General features: G+C 47.1%; 1 protein-coding gene across 2 annotated transcripts in view; it reads left to right on the top strand.

Moving 5' to 3' along the window:
* The window catches only part of CERT1 (ceramide transporter 1), an 881,084-nt gene that overhangs the window by 720,982 nt on the left and 144,896 nt on the right, over positions 1-15,206 (top strand). For both annotated transcript variants that reach the window (XM_086960766.1, XM_086960767.1), the window contains one exon: positions 4,195-4,323. In XM_086960766.1, the coding sequence (XP_086816892.1) occupies positions 4,195-4,323 (129 nt within the window). The remainder of the gene's footprint in view (positions 1-4,194; positions 4,324-15,206) is intronic.

The raw sequence follows: 15,206 nt of genomic DNA on the forward strand, positions 1-15,206 counted from the left end.
GGATAAACTGGTCAGGGATTATGGTCTATGCATTTCCGCCTCTCCCTCCTCTTCAGTTTCTGGTTCCAAGCTCAGGCAAACATCTCTCACACTTATACTAGTAGCTCTCACAAGGGCCCAACATCCCTGGTTCACAACACTACCAGATTAATCAGTAGTTCCCCACGAGAAGCTACCTCTCAACCCGGACCTTCTCATTGAGAACTGTAGAGAAATCAGACACCCAAATCCCTAAGAACTCAACCTCACAGCTTGGTTCCAAAGGATATAGTATTTGGTTATTTCTATCTTCCACCTGAATGTTGGACCATTCTTACAGAAACTCTGTCTATTACTAGAGCAGCTAAATGGAAAAGATTTGTATGTTACTGGCATAAGAGTATCAATCCATTTAATGCTACAATACAGAACATTGTTTGTTACTTATTGCATCTTCAGCTTTCTGGCCTTACATTAACATCCATATGCTTACATCTTGCTTCAGTGGCTGCCCATTTGCAAAATAGGCAAACACCTCTTTGTTCAAAGTACCAGTCATCAAGGCCTTTATGAAAGGTCTTAGAGTGATTCCACCCCGGGTTCCACCTGCGCTTACCTGGAATCTGAACATTGTTCTTACAAGACCTAGTTGTCCATCATTTGAGCCACTACATAACTGCTCCCTTCATTTTTTTTTATTTTGGAAGATCGCTTCCTTAATTACTATTTCTTCCCTCTGACGTGTTAGTGAGCTGCAGGCACTAACCTTCTTCCAGCTCCACAAGGATAGGGTGGTCCTTCGCACCAACCCAAAATCATTTTAAAGGTGGTCTTTCATTTCCACCTCAATCAATCGAGTTACCTGTATTCTTTCCTCACCCAGACTCATTTGCAGAAAGGGCTCTTCATACATTAGATGTTGACAGCCCTTATGCAATACATTGACCTGATTAAAGACTTTTGCTAAACCAAACAACTCTCTTGCTTTTTCGCTCCTTCATAAAGGAAAGCCCGAATCTAAATCGGGCATTGCCAGGTGGATAGTTAGATGCATTCAGAAATGTTATATTAAAGCCTTAAGGACTTAAGCTGCACCCCCTGAAGCACAGTCACGAAATAGGAGCTACTATGGCTTTCCAAGGCACCATCCCACCAGCTGATATATGCTAGCAGCTACATTGCCTACACCACACTTTCTCTAAACCTTGTGTGAATGTTCTAGCACACCGACAAGCTTATGTAGGCCAGGCTTTCTAACAACTGCCAACACCCACAGGTTAGCCACAGCTTTAGTGGGCACTGCTGTACTGTCTACGCAAAGCCTGTTTATCTACAGCCACACATACATCCAACGGATTAGGTTACTTACCCTGCAAGCATCTGTTCTGGGCACGTAGTGCTGTAGATTCACATGCACCCACTCTTCTCCCCGGAACCTGTGGCTGTTTAAGTTCTTTTACTTTATTCATGTGCATGTACATTTCTTTACTTGCACTTGCATTGCACTTGATTCTAACCCTCTGAGGGACAGCAATCTAACAATGGAGTCGAAGCCCATGTGCATTATCACCTAGAGGATGAGTCACTCTACCTCGAGACTCAAAAGACTTCTTCGAAGAAAAACAACATGCACACATCGGGACCCAACTCTAGATAGCAAAGCATGTGAATCTACAGCACTACGTGCGAAGAACAGATGATTACAGAGTATGTAACCTAATCCATATATACACACACAATAAATATAAACTCACAAGTGTGCATTTAACAAAAAATATATATATCCTTTCCCTATACCAAACCTTAATAAAAATCCCATCCTACACCCACCCCTAACAATCCCTTAAACCTACCACCCTGTCCTTGCTACCCCTACCCACCCTTTACCCCTTCCATTCCTAAACCGTGAAACACTTTACCTCCCTTTACTTTTTTCCATCCATCAAACCTATTACCCTTTACCCATCCCTGCTCCCTAAAAGACATGTATATAATGCGCATACCTGAGCTTTTCATCTCGAGTCACCTAGGAGTCTGAGCAGGCACAGCACCTCTCATCTAGGTAGTAAAATGGAAGTTGCCATTCAGTACCATGAAATGGAAGTTGCCTTTGAGTATCATAGTGCCAAAGCTGCCTTTGACATGGAGTCTTATAAGAAAATGTTACCTAAACCTCTCCACTGTGCTGCCCTAAGATAAATGGGAAAAGGCAAGAGATGGTATTATTCTTGATTGTGTCCAAGATTTTCGGATTATATTTGCATGCCAATCCAATTTGAAAGTATTCTAACAAGATTATTTCTCCAGTAAAAAATAATTGTCCCTAAACAGTAATGATTAGTATTCCATTGCGCTCGAGTGAGAATGCTCCTTCATGAAGAGAAATCCTCCTTTTAGAAGTCTTTCAAATTGGATCGGTATGCGCATTTAATCCAAACAGCCTGAACACGATCAAGAATTATATCTATTTTGTCCTGGTCAGAAGTAGAACCAGAAGTAAAGGAGAAATCTAGAACACACATCTTTGAGTGGGCAGCCCTGAGGAAGCCCTGTGGTATGCCCTAATACGACGAAGCACGTGTTGATTGGCTAAAAACAAAGAAGAGGCCAGTAGACCCAAAATAAGAGAAACCTTTATTAGCTATATTTTGTATATGCATATACGATTATTGTACTTTAATATATTTGGGCAGCGTTTGCTTGATGGTTTTATGATCTTTTGATCAGTTCAGGGGGAGTAGGGTGAATCTTCCTCCCTTTGTAAACACCGCAGTGAAGATGGGATCAAATTAAAATAGTGCGTTACTAGCTTGAGAGCGCCAAATAACCAACAAATCACCCATTTCAAGTGCACCTAAAAGCAAAACATGGGAACGATTTCTTCAGCCTTCAGTGCACCATGGGGTGGATGAAGATGATGCTTAACAGAAAAATGCAATTAGTCCCTGATAACTGCCACTCACAAAATGATGCATTGATCCTAGATGGGCTGCAGGACCCTCAAATCACCACTGAATAAACCAATGAGAAAGTTGCAACAATTGAGGGCATCCTCTGGTTTATGAACCAGTGCCTAAAGGAGAGCTTTTTGTTCAGGGTGCTACATGGAAGTTTGGTGTGCGTTGCATCCTCAATAGGGTCCTTGCAGAACAAAGTTGAAGGGCGTAAAGAATTTCAGGACTGTCTGGTTACTTCTCGGACTCATCTGGATAGATGAACAGATTATCTGGAAGGTGTGGCATAAGCAGCAATTGTCCATATTCTGAGGGTCCCACGACTCCTGGATTGGATGTCCTTGTTAACTGCAGTGCGCAGTTCTATAGGAAAGGAGGTACAGCAACCTAAGTTTTCATCTCGAGTAAGGATAATGTGAGCTTACAGGCTTCCAACCAAGAAAGGGGAAAATCATGCTTAGATAAAAGGTACTGTTGTGGTATTGAGCATGCCTTCTGAGAGTCAGGTGGAGCTTCATGCAGTTTCTGAATGGTGTGAGGATTCTAGTCTTTCGGAATTACGGCAGGTCAGCCATGATTAGGTGTCCGCAACCTCATCAAATCAAAAAAAGGACTTTCTCTTGACATTGAAGCATCCCATGTGACTGTCCGCTCACGAGGATAAACTGCACATTTTGTCACATTTGGAGGCTACTGAATCTTTTCCGTTGACGGTGCGTACCAAACTCTGCAACCATTGTATGGTGGGTTGGGGTGGGGTGAGGGACAATACTCCTGGAGTTTGGGTTCCGAGGTTTGCCACCTCATGGTGTGTTAGAGTGGATGTCGTGGGGACATTGTGGAATCGATTTATTTGAGCAGATTATTGAAATGTTATACTTGATGCCTTTGTGGTTACCCCCTCCTCCCCTACCCTTCCTTTTGTTGAGCGAGGGACATAGATGTTGACCCCCAAGGGAATCTTCAGAGACGCACAAATATGTAGTACAGAATTTGGGGATCCATTTTCTAAAGGTTCGTGTTTAACGAAGTGATCATCTTAACCGTGCTTCTGCTTTCAGAGACAGTTGGTGTATGAAACATAAATTCTGTAACGAGGACGATATCCCGAACTGTAATGGGTGTTTAAACAAAGTCTGAAAAACATTGTACAGGTTTTTCTGAGAACTGTTTACTTTTTACTTTATATTTTGAGCTACTTTCATTGCATAAAATGCTCTGTTAGTGTTCTCTAACTAAGTTATTTTGTCCTTCCTAACAGAGAGTGTGGCCTGCATCTCAACGAGATGTGCTGTATTTATCTGCAATCAAAATGGTACCAGCTTTAAATGAAAATGATCCAGACACTTGGATAGTCTGCAATTTCTCAGTGGATCACGAAAGTGCCCCTGTACGTAAAAAGGCGTATTGTGTATGGAAATTGCTTTTATGATGGCAGACATTTTAGTATTCTCCTCGTCCACCGCTTTTCACATTTTACTCACGACCGAAGCACTCTAGCACTTGTTTTACGGCATGATGTTGCTTCAGCTGTTACATGAAATGTACTACTTGGAATCACTGTTTGTGTCATAATGGTATTCAAGCTGATATATTTAAAAAGAGTCTCCCTTCAAAAAATTATGTTATTTGTTAAATTCATGTACATTTCATAGCTGACAAGAATTTCACTGGTCTTGTGAATTGTGGATTCCAACCTGTGGTATGATTGGAATGGTGAGATGTCTGTGTTCTTTTCTGCTCACAGTTCAGTTATGCTTTGTTCTTTGGTCGAACATTAAAAAATAATAGGACGAGGTAATCAGTCCGCTATTTTTGACTTGTCAAGAGTGCTTTTAAGAAAACAATATTCAGGGCATTCACTGTTTTGATTGATCACTTTTGTTTCCCAGATCCACTTTTCCTACAGGAAAAGCATGTGCTGAAATTGCAACTAAACCATAAAAAGTCTTCAAGTGTCAAGCTGGTGAAGGCTAATTGACTATTTTTTTCTGTATAATTTTTACTACAGGCATAGTATACTCCAGTATTAAGTTTAATAATGGAGTATACTCGGGGCATGGCTAGTAGTCAGCCAAGATGGCCGCAATCTAGCGTAGCTCCGTGACCAGAGAGCCCCTTTCCTGAAAATCCGCCCCTTATCCGCTTCTTTGCAGTCGTCACACAGCAGAACCTGAAGCAGCATAACCTCCGGTGCACGTAGCTCTAATCAGTGTCAAGAAACCTCCAAAATTCACGAAGCGACACCGGCGAGTGGACTGAGGCCTCTCTGTGAGTCAGAAGCCGGGGACTGTAGTGCGGCGAGGGGCGGCGAGACTCGCTTTCCCCGGCGAGACTGCAGCACGGACTCGGACGACTGCCAGTGGGAAGCACCAATCCGGACGGCGCATCCTCTTAAGTTAAGACCGGACAACAAAGGAGTGAACCCCCCGCCTGCAGCTGGGGGCTGAGGGGCACGTACAGGCTCCGGAGAGCGACCGGTAAGAAACTGCGGGACTCCTCTGGGCAGTGAACATCGATCGGCTGCACCAGCAGCGGCCCGCGCTGGAGATCATCCGCCTGCAGCACACTCACCCAGGGCCCCACAGGACTGTAACACTACCGCCGGTGAAGAATCGGGCGAGGAGACCAGTGTAAACTCACTATCGCCCCCCCACCCCCATTTCCCTCCGGACCGGCGGAGAGGCGGCAGGATTTCTTGCGAGAGCCCACACTCCACGCAAGGGCTGAGGCAATCAGGGAAACTGGCATATCAGACAAAAGCGGCCCTATTAATTAAAAGCAAACACAGTGACTCGGGCCAGTTGGGCAGTGCGGGCTGAGCTGGAGTGGCGGTTGGGCACCCCGCATTACACTGAAACTGCCGGACTCCTCTGGGTGGTGAACATCGATCGGCTGCACCAGCCGCGGCCCGCGCTGGACATCATCCGCCTGCAGCACACTCACCCAGGGCCCCACAGGACTTTAACACTACCGGTGAAGAATCAGACGAGGAGACCGGTGTAAACTCACCATCGTCCCCCCACCCCTGCCCCTCCCCCCCTCCATTTCCCTCCGGACTGGCGGAGAGGCGGCAGGATTTCTTGCGAGGGCCCACACTCCACACAAGGGCTGAGGCAATCAGGGGAACGGGCATATGAGACGAAAGCGGCCCTATTAATTAAACGGAGACACAGTGACTCTGGCCAGTTGGGCAGTACGGGGTGAGCTGGAGTGGCGGTTGGGCGCCCCGCATTACACTGAACTTCACGGGGCAAAATATACTTCCTGGCACCTATCATGAGTGGCAGAGACCTGAAAGGGCAACAAGCCCCGAAACTGGATACATTTGCTTATCTCAAGGTGGTGCAGGACGACACAAGACTAACTACAACAGACGCCGCCCCGGCCAAACGGTGCGTCCAATACTGCAGAGAAAGTCACTTTGCAGGATGTAATGGCGGCGCTGAAAACAATGAAAACATCCATGGGCACGATATCTACGGACATATCCTTGACAGGGCTATTGGGAGATACTACGGACCTGCAACATAAAGTTAAAAGGCTTGAGGATGATAACGCCATGCTTAAGGCAAAGCTAGACTACCAGGAAGGCCGCTCACGGCGCAATAATATACGCCTTATAGGTGTGCCGGAATCGGTGGGGGGCCCGGCACTTGATCTGTATGTAGAAGACCTTATTCACAATCCGCTCCGACCGAAAGGACTATCAAACTTTTTCTCGGTGGAACGAGCCCATCGTGTGCCTGGTGGAAAACCCAAGCCGGGAGCGCCCCCACGCCCTATTCTGGCGCGAATCTTCAACTTCAGGGACCGAGACGCCATTTTGCAGGTGGCACGGGTCCGCACACCGCTACGTATCGACAACGTGGAAATCAACTTCTATCCTGACTACACCGCTGCGGTGGCACAACAACGATGGGGCTTCCTAGAAGTAAAAAAAGAACTCCGGGCTCGAGAGCTCAAGTATTCAATGATTTACCCAGCAAAACTGCGTGTGGAATCGGATGGAAAAACGTGGTTTTTTTGAAGCACCGAGGGATGCACAAGATTGGTTGGAAGGGTGGAGACCTGCAAAGGATCCCAAGCACCGCGGCACGCAACAACATAACGGAGGAGGAAGCCCACTAGCACAGGAGGAGATTGAATGAGGTTTGACCAGTGTCACTACGGACCGAGTTAAGAATACCGTGTAACAGCCACACAGGGCAAAGTAAACTGGGCCAGAGTGGGGCCAAGAGAACTCGAAACTGAGAAAGCCACTACCGGTAACAATGAACAAGTGCCCAGGGTGTGACACTGGACCGGGGGGGAAAAAGAACTCCTGAAGGTAGGACATGCTTAACTGTTTGACACTGCATGGAGAGTCTTACTGGGAGGGGCTCGAGAATGAACACGGAAGTCTCACCCCCACGAACAATACACTTAAGTTGGGATACTAAACGCTCTGCTCAGTTGGGGAGGTGGACGGTTCTTGCTCTGCCAGGCAGGGAGGGGGGTAGGGGTTATGACAGAAATGTTATTTCTTAATTTCTGGTTTCTGTGGGGAGAGTGGAAAGTTCTGGATCCACCGGGAGAGGGAATGGGGTGGGGGGTACAAGTTCTACGTGCCAGACACGCTCCACGGTTCTGGTTTCTGTTGTTGAATTTGGATTTTCTTCATATTAGCTCCTTCTGGATTTCTTGGACACTATTTCCGCGTACACACTCATCTTTCTCGACTCATGGACCTTTCACACCATACCATCTAGTCGATCAATGGCTCCTCTGACTCCCATCGACCGTTATGGATGGCGAATTACGCACCTACATTAGACAATATGACAGACATGCACGGTAGTCGGTCCCAAGCGCCACGACTGGCTCCCCCCCTTACACTCTTCTCATGGAACGTAAATGGGTTGGGGCACAAAATTAAAAGAGGGCTGGTCCTGCAATATCTCAAGCGACGAAACCCTACAGTAGTACTGCTCCAGGAAACACACCTAACGGGATCGTCCTGTAAAGCACTAAACCGCTGGGGGTTCAAAATGGCTGTCCACGCGGAATTCTCCTCAGGGTCACGCGGGGTTGGGGTCCTCATACACAAAAGCTCACCCTTAATAATTAAGCGCACATGGGCAGATGATCAAGGGTGCTTCGCCGCGATCGCCTGTCAATGGAGGGTCGCAGCCTCAATATAGTCTGTGTACGTGCCCCCTACACTGCATCGGAGAACCTTCCGGGACCTTGGGGCGCTACTGCTTGAGCTCCCGGAGGGAGAATTACTAATTGGGGGGTATTTTAATGCAGTCATGGATGCCACTATAGACCGAAATCCTCCCAGGGAACCAACCAGGACTACACAGGCTTTCAAGGAGTTTGTAGACGCCATTGGTCTATTAGATATTTGGAGGCTCAAACATCCAGGGGAGCACCATTATACTTTTCACTCAGGAGCACACAACAGCCTCTCCGCAATAGAGCATAAATTGACACAATCGGTCCCCCCAGAGAAAATAACAATAGACAACCTACCAAGAGGTATTTCAGACCACTCCCCGATCCAACTTACATACACTACGCATCTCCCTCGACGACGACTGTACCCGATATACCCGGGTTATTTGCTAAATCGTACAATAGCAAAAGCATTACGAACTTCCACAGACTTCTATTTTGTTGAGAATTTAGATTCAGTAACATCACCCTCCGTTCTTTGGGAGCCATACAAAACGGTCATTAGAGGGCAAGCTATATCCACAATAACTAAGTATAAGAAGGAAGAAAGGGAACAACACGATTCGCTTGAGTCCGCGGTCCATGAGGCAGAGTTAGCCCACGAGCTCGGCCCCGCGGAAGACACCGCCCATACTTTGAAACTAGGAACACATGACATACGTGGAGGAAGCAGCACGGACTAGACACACGGGTACATAACATAGGGTTAATGAATTAGGGGATAAAACTTGGAAAATGCTAGCTTGGATAGAGCGGACAGATGGATAGCTCAGCTCACACCGGAAGACGGGTCAATCATTACAGAACCCCCACACATAGTGGACGATCTAGCAGCGTACTATGAGAACATATACACCTCTAGGAGTGTGGTCACGGAGGAGGACTGCTTGTGGTACCTCGATGACATTCCATTGAACGCACTCTCAGTAGAAGACTCACAAGATCTAGAGAACGATTTGACGACGGCTGAAATTGAAAAAGCACTGGCTGCCCTTAATACCGGGAAAGCGCTTGGCCCAAATGGCCAACCAGTGGAACTCTACAAAAAGCTAGCCCAAAAACGTACCCCCCACATGCTCCCCATGTTTAATGAATGCTTGGCGCAAGGTGCGATTTCCCCGGATCAAAGATTGGCCACCATCGTGGCCATTCATAAACCGGATAAACCCCCGGATCAGGTGTCCTCCTACCGCCCGATATCCTTGATGAACGCAGACGCGAAAGTACTGGCAAAACTCCTGGCCATCCGTCTGCAGCCCCACCTCCTGACGCTAGTCCACCCGGATCAGTCCGGCTTTATGCCAGGAAGAAACACCTCCCTTAACCTCAGGCGTCTTTTTGGAGTGCTTCACCGCGTCCCGATGTTCCAGGAGGATGCCGCCATCCTCTCTTTAGACGCCACCATGGCGTTTGACCTGGTAGTGGCCCTTTCTATTTGCAGTGCTCCAGAAAATGGGTTTCGGCCCTAAATGTTGTAGTTGGATCAGACTGCTATACACAGCACCTATGGCCCAAGTGGTTGCCAACTGGCATATCTCGAGAGAATTTGCGCTGAGGCGCGGAACCCGTCAGGGGTGTCATCTATCTCCGCTTCTATTTGCACTTATTTTGGAACCATTGGCAACAAAAGTGCGTGCAGACGCGCTAATTCGTGGAATCACATGGGGGAGGGCTGGGAAGACCGCATATGCGGATGACGTGCTCATATATCTAATGTCAGCCAAAAACTCGTTGTTGGAACTGATGCACTGAATTGAGGCATATAGCAACTTCTCGGGTTATACCATAAACTGGGCGAAATCACTGCTGTACGTCTTGAGTGGGCAATCTCCTCCACTCCCTCAGGGGTGTGAGCTACAAATGGCGTCAGGAGGCTTTAAATACTTAGGTATATTTGTCACCCCACAGGAGTCTGTGTTCATGGATGAAAAGCTACAGAAGCCCCTGCGGAGACTCAAGTCATATGTCTCCCACTGGAGATCCCTCCCGCTGACGCTCTTGGGCAGAGCAGCGCTCTTTAAAATGCTGGTGCTCCCACGGTTTCTTTACGTACTTCATAACACCCGTTCCCGGTCCCACTTTCCTACTTCAAGGCAATCGAGGCGAAGGTCTCCTCGCTGCTATGGGACGGGAAACCGGCCCGAATAGCACATGCCAAGCTGCTTCACAGCTGGTATGACGGTGGTATAGCTCTGCCGAGTATTAAACTATACTATTGGGCAGCACATTTAACGACGGTGAACCAATGGCTTCACACACCACATGACGAACCAGCCTATAGGCTGGACAGGCAAATACTGCCAGTGGACCAACTGATGAAGGCCCTCTACACGAATAAACGGCGTCAGACCCTCACAGGCCCTACAGCCCTGATGGTTAAAATCTGGCATGCAGCACAAAGGGCATTGGGGTGGGAAGGAGTACTTGCACTGGCCACACCACTCAGGGACACACGCCGCCTGGGCACGCTAGCTAACACTAAAAGGTCCAGGCAGTGGGACCTTATTGGCATTACAAAGATAGGGGAATTATGGGCTAAGGAAAATGTCCTATCATTTACGACCCTGAAAGAGAAATATGAAATGTCAGACACGGAGAGATACCGATATCTGCAAATTAGCCATGCACTACAAAGCGCTATTCCGACCGGCGCCGAACTGGTAGTCCTCTCCCCTAGAGGACAGGCTTCTTACTGAACTGAACACTTGGGGGAAAAAGGATATCTCGCATACATATCGCAAACTAGTAAATAATCTCCCAGACCCTATGGTGGTACTCCGCAGCAAGGTGGAGTTAGGAGATATAGATGACACAGACTGGATGAACGCATTGGCGTCGCCCAGAGACACGGCCATTCCATCTCGCCTAAAACTAATCCAGCTCAAATACTACACAGACTGTACTACCCACTCACTCTACTGCACAGGCTGGGCCATGTCCCGGATCCAGTTTGTTTACGAGGGTGCGGACAGAGAGGAACGTTTTACCACATCCTCTGGGACTGTCCTGTCATACAAATATACTGGGAATGAGTACTAACTGAGATCTCAGAGGTGGGCGAGGCTGAGATTCGGCTAGAACCGGGGTGTTGCCTCCTTAACATCTGGAAGCCTACGGACCTCAACCAGGCTCTACAAACTTGGGCCACACTGGGATTAGCAGTTGCAAAAAGGAATATAGCAAGAAACTGGGGTTCTGGCGTAGCCCCCACAAGAACGCAGTGGGAAAATGATATGGACATAGCGATGGTAGCGGAAAGGGCGGTCTATTTACATAGAGGCTGCCCCAGAAAGTGGTCTAGGATATGGGGGAAATGGAACAAATCACGCGGAACAATCTGTGAACCACCACAGTCCACAGAGGAACTCGAAAGTGACCCATAGTCACATGTAATGTAAGTGTATGGGTTGTGCAGTCTACGCCCAGGAACAACCATGGGACGAGGCGAGGATTGGATGTTGAGGTCACAAGGAGGCCGAGGCGCAAAGAGGACAGTGTATAGTAAACTTGGCACGGATAAGCAGTTTAATACCATTAAAGTATGGATGTTGGGGGGGCATAAAGTGATTAATCTGGATGGGAGGTACAATGGGAGTGAGGTAGGTGGGAAGGGAAAGACAGAAATGAAGTCCTAAGCATGATGATACAATGATGTGATGGAACGGCGTAGATCCAATTAGTAACAATGATAACCAGTAAGGAGAAGGTGTTGGTTTAAATTTGTTTGTTGAACTACTGAATGTACCATTCTGATAAACTTCCTAATGAAGGTTTTAAAAAAAAAAAAAATACTAGAGTATACTATGCCTGTTTTTTTGTGGCACCTCTCAGCGCGCCATGTCGGTAAAAGACCCGCACCTTGTGTTTTTGGTGTTTGGTGCACGAACACAACTTCAAGTCATGCTCTGACTGCTTTGCCATGCCACGAAGGCTTTGAGGGAGCGGTCCCTGAAGCTGCTAGCGGCCCAGCAGGCGACTCCATGGAAGTCACAGTCCTACTCGAGAGGAAGGTCTCTGGAACATTCCAGGAGTCAGAAGTTCTTTTCGTCCCCCTCAATATTGTTTGGCACTCAGTTAAGAGGCGCTAGAAACACACTTTTCAGTCTGCGCGCAGTCTGTTTCAGCGACGAGCATGCTTAGTCTCACCGTAACATGTGGGTCTGGTCGGGGTGAACCACTGCAGTGCCGGCCCAACAAGTAGAAGTTCTTTACTAAGACTTTCAACTGCGTCAAGTCAGCAGAGCCTGTAGCTCTGTGACAGGCTTCAGCTGGTGTGAGATCCGCCACCTCTGCAGGGCTGGGCAGTTGAAGCATGCCGAACGGGGTGGACTGCTCAGCTGCAGTGCTCAGTATGAATGATTTTTATTGAGAATATGATTGAGCACTAGTCTTTATAATACAGCTTGTGACCTATAACTGCGTGTGTGTATGCTTATGCGCACAGAACTTTGATAAAGTACTACCTCTGAAAGACTAGTTGAATCTTTAATAACATGGTTACATATTTGTTTAACAATACAATCCGGTTACAAGGGCACTTCCATTTCTGGTTCTTTGCAGCAGTTTTAAGAGTTTCGCATTGCCCAAATGGGTGTAATTTGTGATATTTATTGCTTGATTTTGCTTGCGAGAAAGTGTCACTTCTAGTCATTGAATGCTGATCATAATTACACTGAAATTATGAAAATGTCAGATATAAGCAGTCTGAAACCTAGGCAGTTATGCAGAAGTAGACTGTGGTTTGCTGTTCCCGCAACTTTCCTGTTCCGAAAAAGGAAAAGGTCCTAAGTCCTATCCTAGATCTCCGAGCCCTATACTACTACTTCAGAAAGGAGAAATTCAAAATGCTCACATTGCTCAGGTTTTGTCTACTCTGGACCCAGGAGACTGGATGGTACCTTTGGATGGCTGTTTTCACATCCCTGTATTGCCTGCTCATCTGCGTTAACTACGGTTTATGGTCGCCTCCAGCATTTTCAGTTCACAGTGCTCCCTTTTGGCCTTACCAGCGCCCCTTGGGTGTTCAGCAAGGTGATGGTGGTGGTCGCAACTCATCTGCGTAGATCAGGGATGCCTGTCTTTCCCTATCTCAATGACTGGCTGCTGAAGGTGGTGTCGCCCCACGCTGTTGTCTCCCACCTCTCGACAAAGGGCGACCTCCTGCACTCACTGGAGTTCACTATCAACGTGCCGAAGTCGCATCAGACTCCCTCTCAGACGCTCTTTCATCGGCGCTGTTCTGGACACAGTGCAGTTTCGGACTTATCCTCCTGAGCGGCGATTCCAGAATATTTGGGCTATATCGATGTTTCATACTCTGTTCTTGATTTCGGTGAGACTGACACTGAGATGACATATGCGGGCTCTGCAGTGGGTCCTGAAGTTCTGGTGGGTGCAGTATCAGGTAAATCTTTCCGACTTAGTCCAGATCTCGGAGGGAAATGCAAGAGACTTAAAGCAGTAGCTAACAAACCGCGTTTGGATCAGAGGCACAACCCCCTCCCTTAACCAACCAGATCTCAAAGTAGTGATAGATGCATCGCTCTGGAATGGAGCGGCCATCTGGGAGTGGTGAAAATCAGAGGACTCTGGTCTCAAGCAGAATTCATACTCCACATCAATTTGTTGGAGTTCCAAGTGATCAGATTGTCATTGAAAGCCTTTCTGCACTCCATCAAGGGAAAGCTGGTTCAAGGGATCATGGACAACATCTTCGCCATGTCGTTCTGCAACAAACAGGGCGGGGTCGTTGACCCGTTGTCAAAAGGTCCTGCATCTCTGGACATGGCTGGAATAGCAGGGCATTTGCCTGGTGGTTCAACCACTGGCAGGCTTTGTGAATACCAGGACGGACGAACTCCGCTGTCTAGGTCTAACTTATTGCGAATGGTATCTCCTCCCGAAGGTGATGCACGGTTTCTATCAGCAGTGAGGAGAGACTTGGTTAGATCTGTTTGCCTCCATCAAGAACGTAAAATGTCAGCAGTTTATTTATTTATTTATTTTAAATTATTGAAGTTTTTAAATGATAAAGCAAGCATAAAAAATAATCACAGTACCAATCAGATAAATAAATTGCAAGTGTCTATCCCCAACCATCATATTCAAATCACCACCACCATTCCCATTTCTTAGTCTAACACATCTGTGGTATTTCCTACCCCCCTGGATCTAGTTCATGGGATGGAGGGGGAGACGCAAATATTAACCATGTAGCTGTTCCATTTTCCCCATAGCCGGTCCCACGTCGAGGCACCCAATGCTTTTATAAACTTATTTTTCTGCTATCATGCACCAGACCATGTCCCGTTCCCACTCTTCTAGGGTTGGAGAGTCTAACACACCCCACCTCCGGGCGATGTTTAGTTTTGCAATTATTAATCCCATGGTAATCCAGAGTTGCTCCCGACGGGTCATATCGGTTGTCTCCCATATATGAAGTATACATCATTTGTGGGATAATTGTAGGGTTCTGCCACTGACATTTCTCATGCTTGCAGTTATTGTGTTCCAGTACACCCCGACAGCTGGGCATTTCCAGATGGTATGATAAAAGGTGCCAACCCCATCACACATCCTTCTGCATCTACTCTCCTTCCCATCTTAACCAGAGAAGTACATGAAATGTATGATATATGAAGTATTTTTAGTTGAATTAGTCTCAGCCTCGATAATATGGCTACTTCAAGCTGGGAGGATAGCGTGTTGCACCAGTCCTCCTCCTCTAGATTCCCCAAATCCGCCTGCCAGCGCTCACAAAGGCGCTGCAGTGGGTTAAATGAGTTATTAATTATCTTTGAATAGGTATGTAAAATCGCCATACTCACCATATACTCTCAGTAGTCAATGCTCGAGTGGCGAGGCCTCCGGCATTTCCTCATCAGCTTGAATTACTGCCAGCAGAGCATTTTGTATTCGTAAATATCTGAAAGCTTCACCCTCTGACAATTCATATTGTTTCTGTAGGTCGGCAGATGAGATTTTCTCCCTTATCCAAAGGTCCCCCACTTTTAATATGCTAATGGTATCCCTTTTAATCCCTGATAGCGGCCT

Source organism: Lissotriton vulgaris, chromosome 3_1 (assembly GCF_964263255.1).
Source record: "Lissotriton vulgaris chromosome 3_1, aLisVul1.2, whole genome shotgun sequence".
Taxonomy (NCBI): Eukaryota; Metazoa; Chordata; class Amphibia; order Caudata; family Salamandridae; genus Lissotriton; species Lissotriton vulgaris.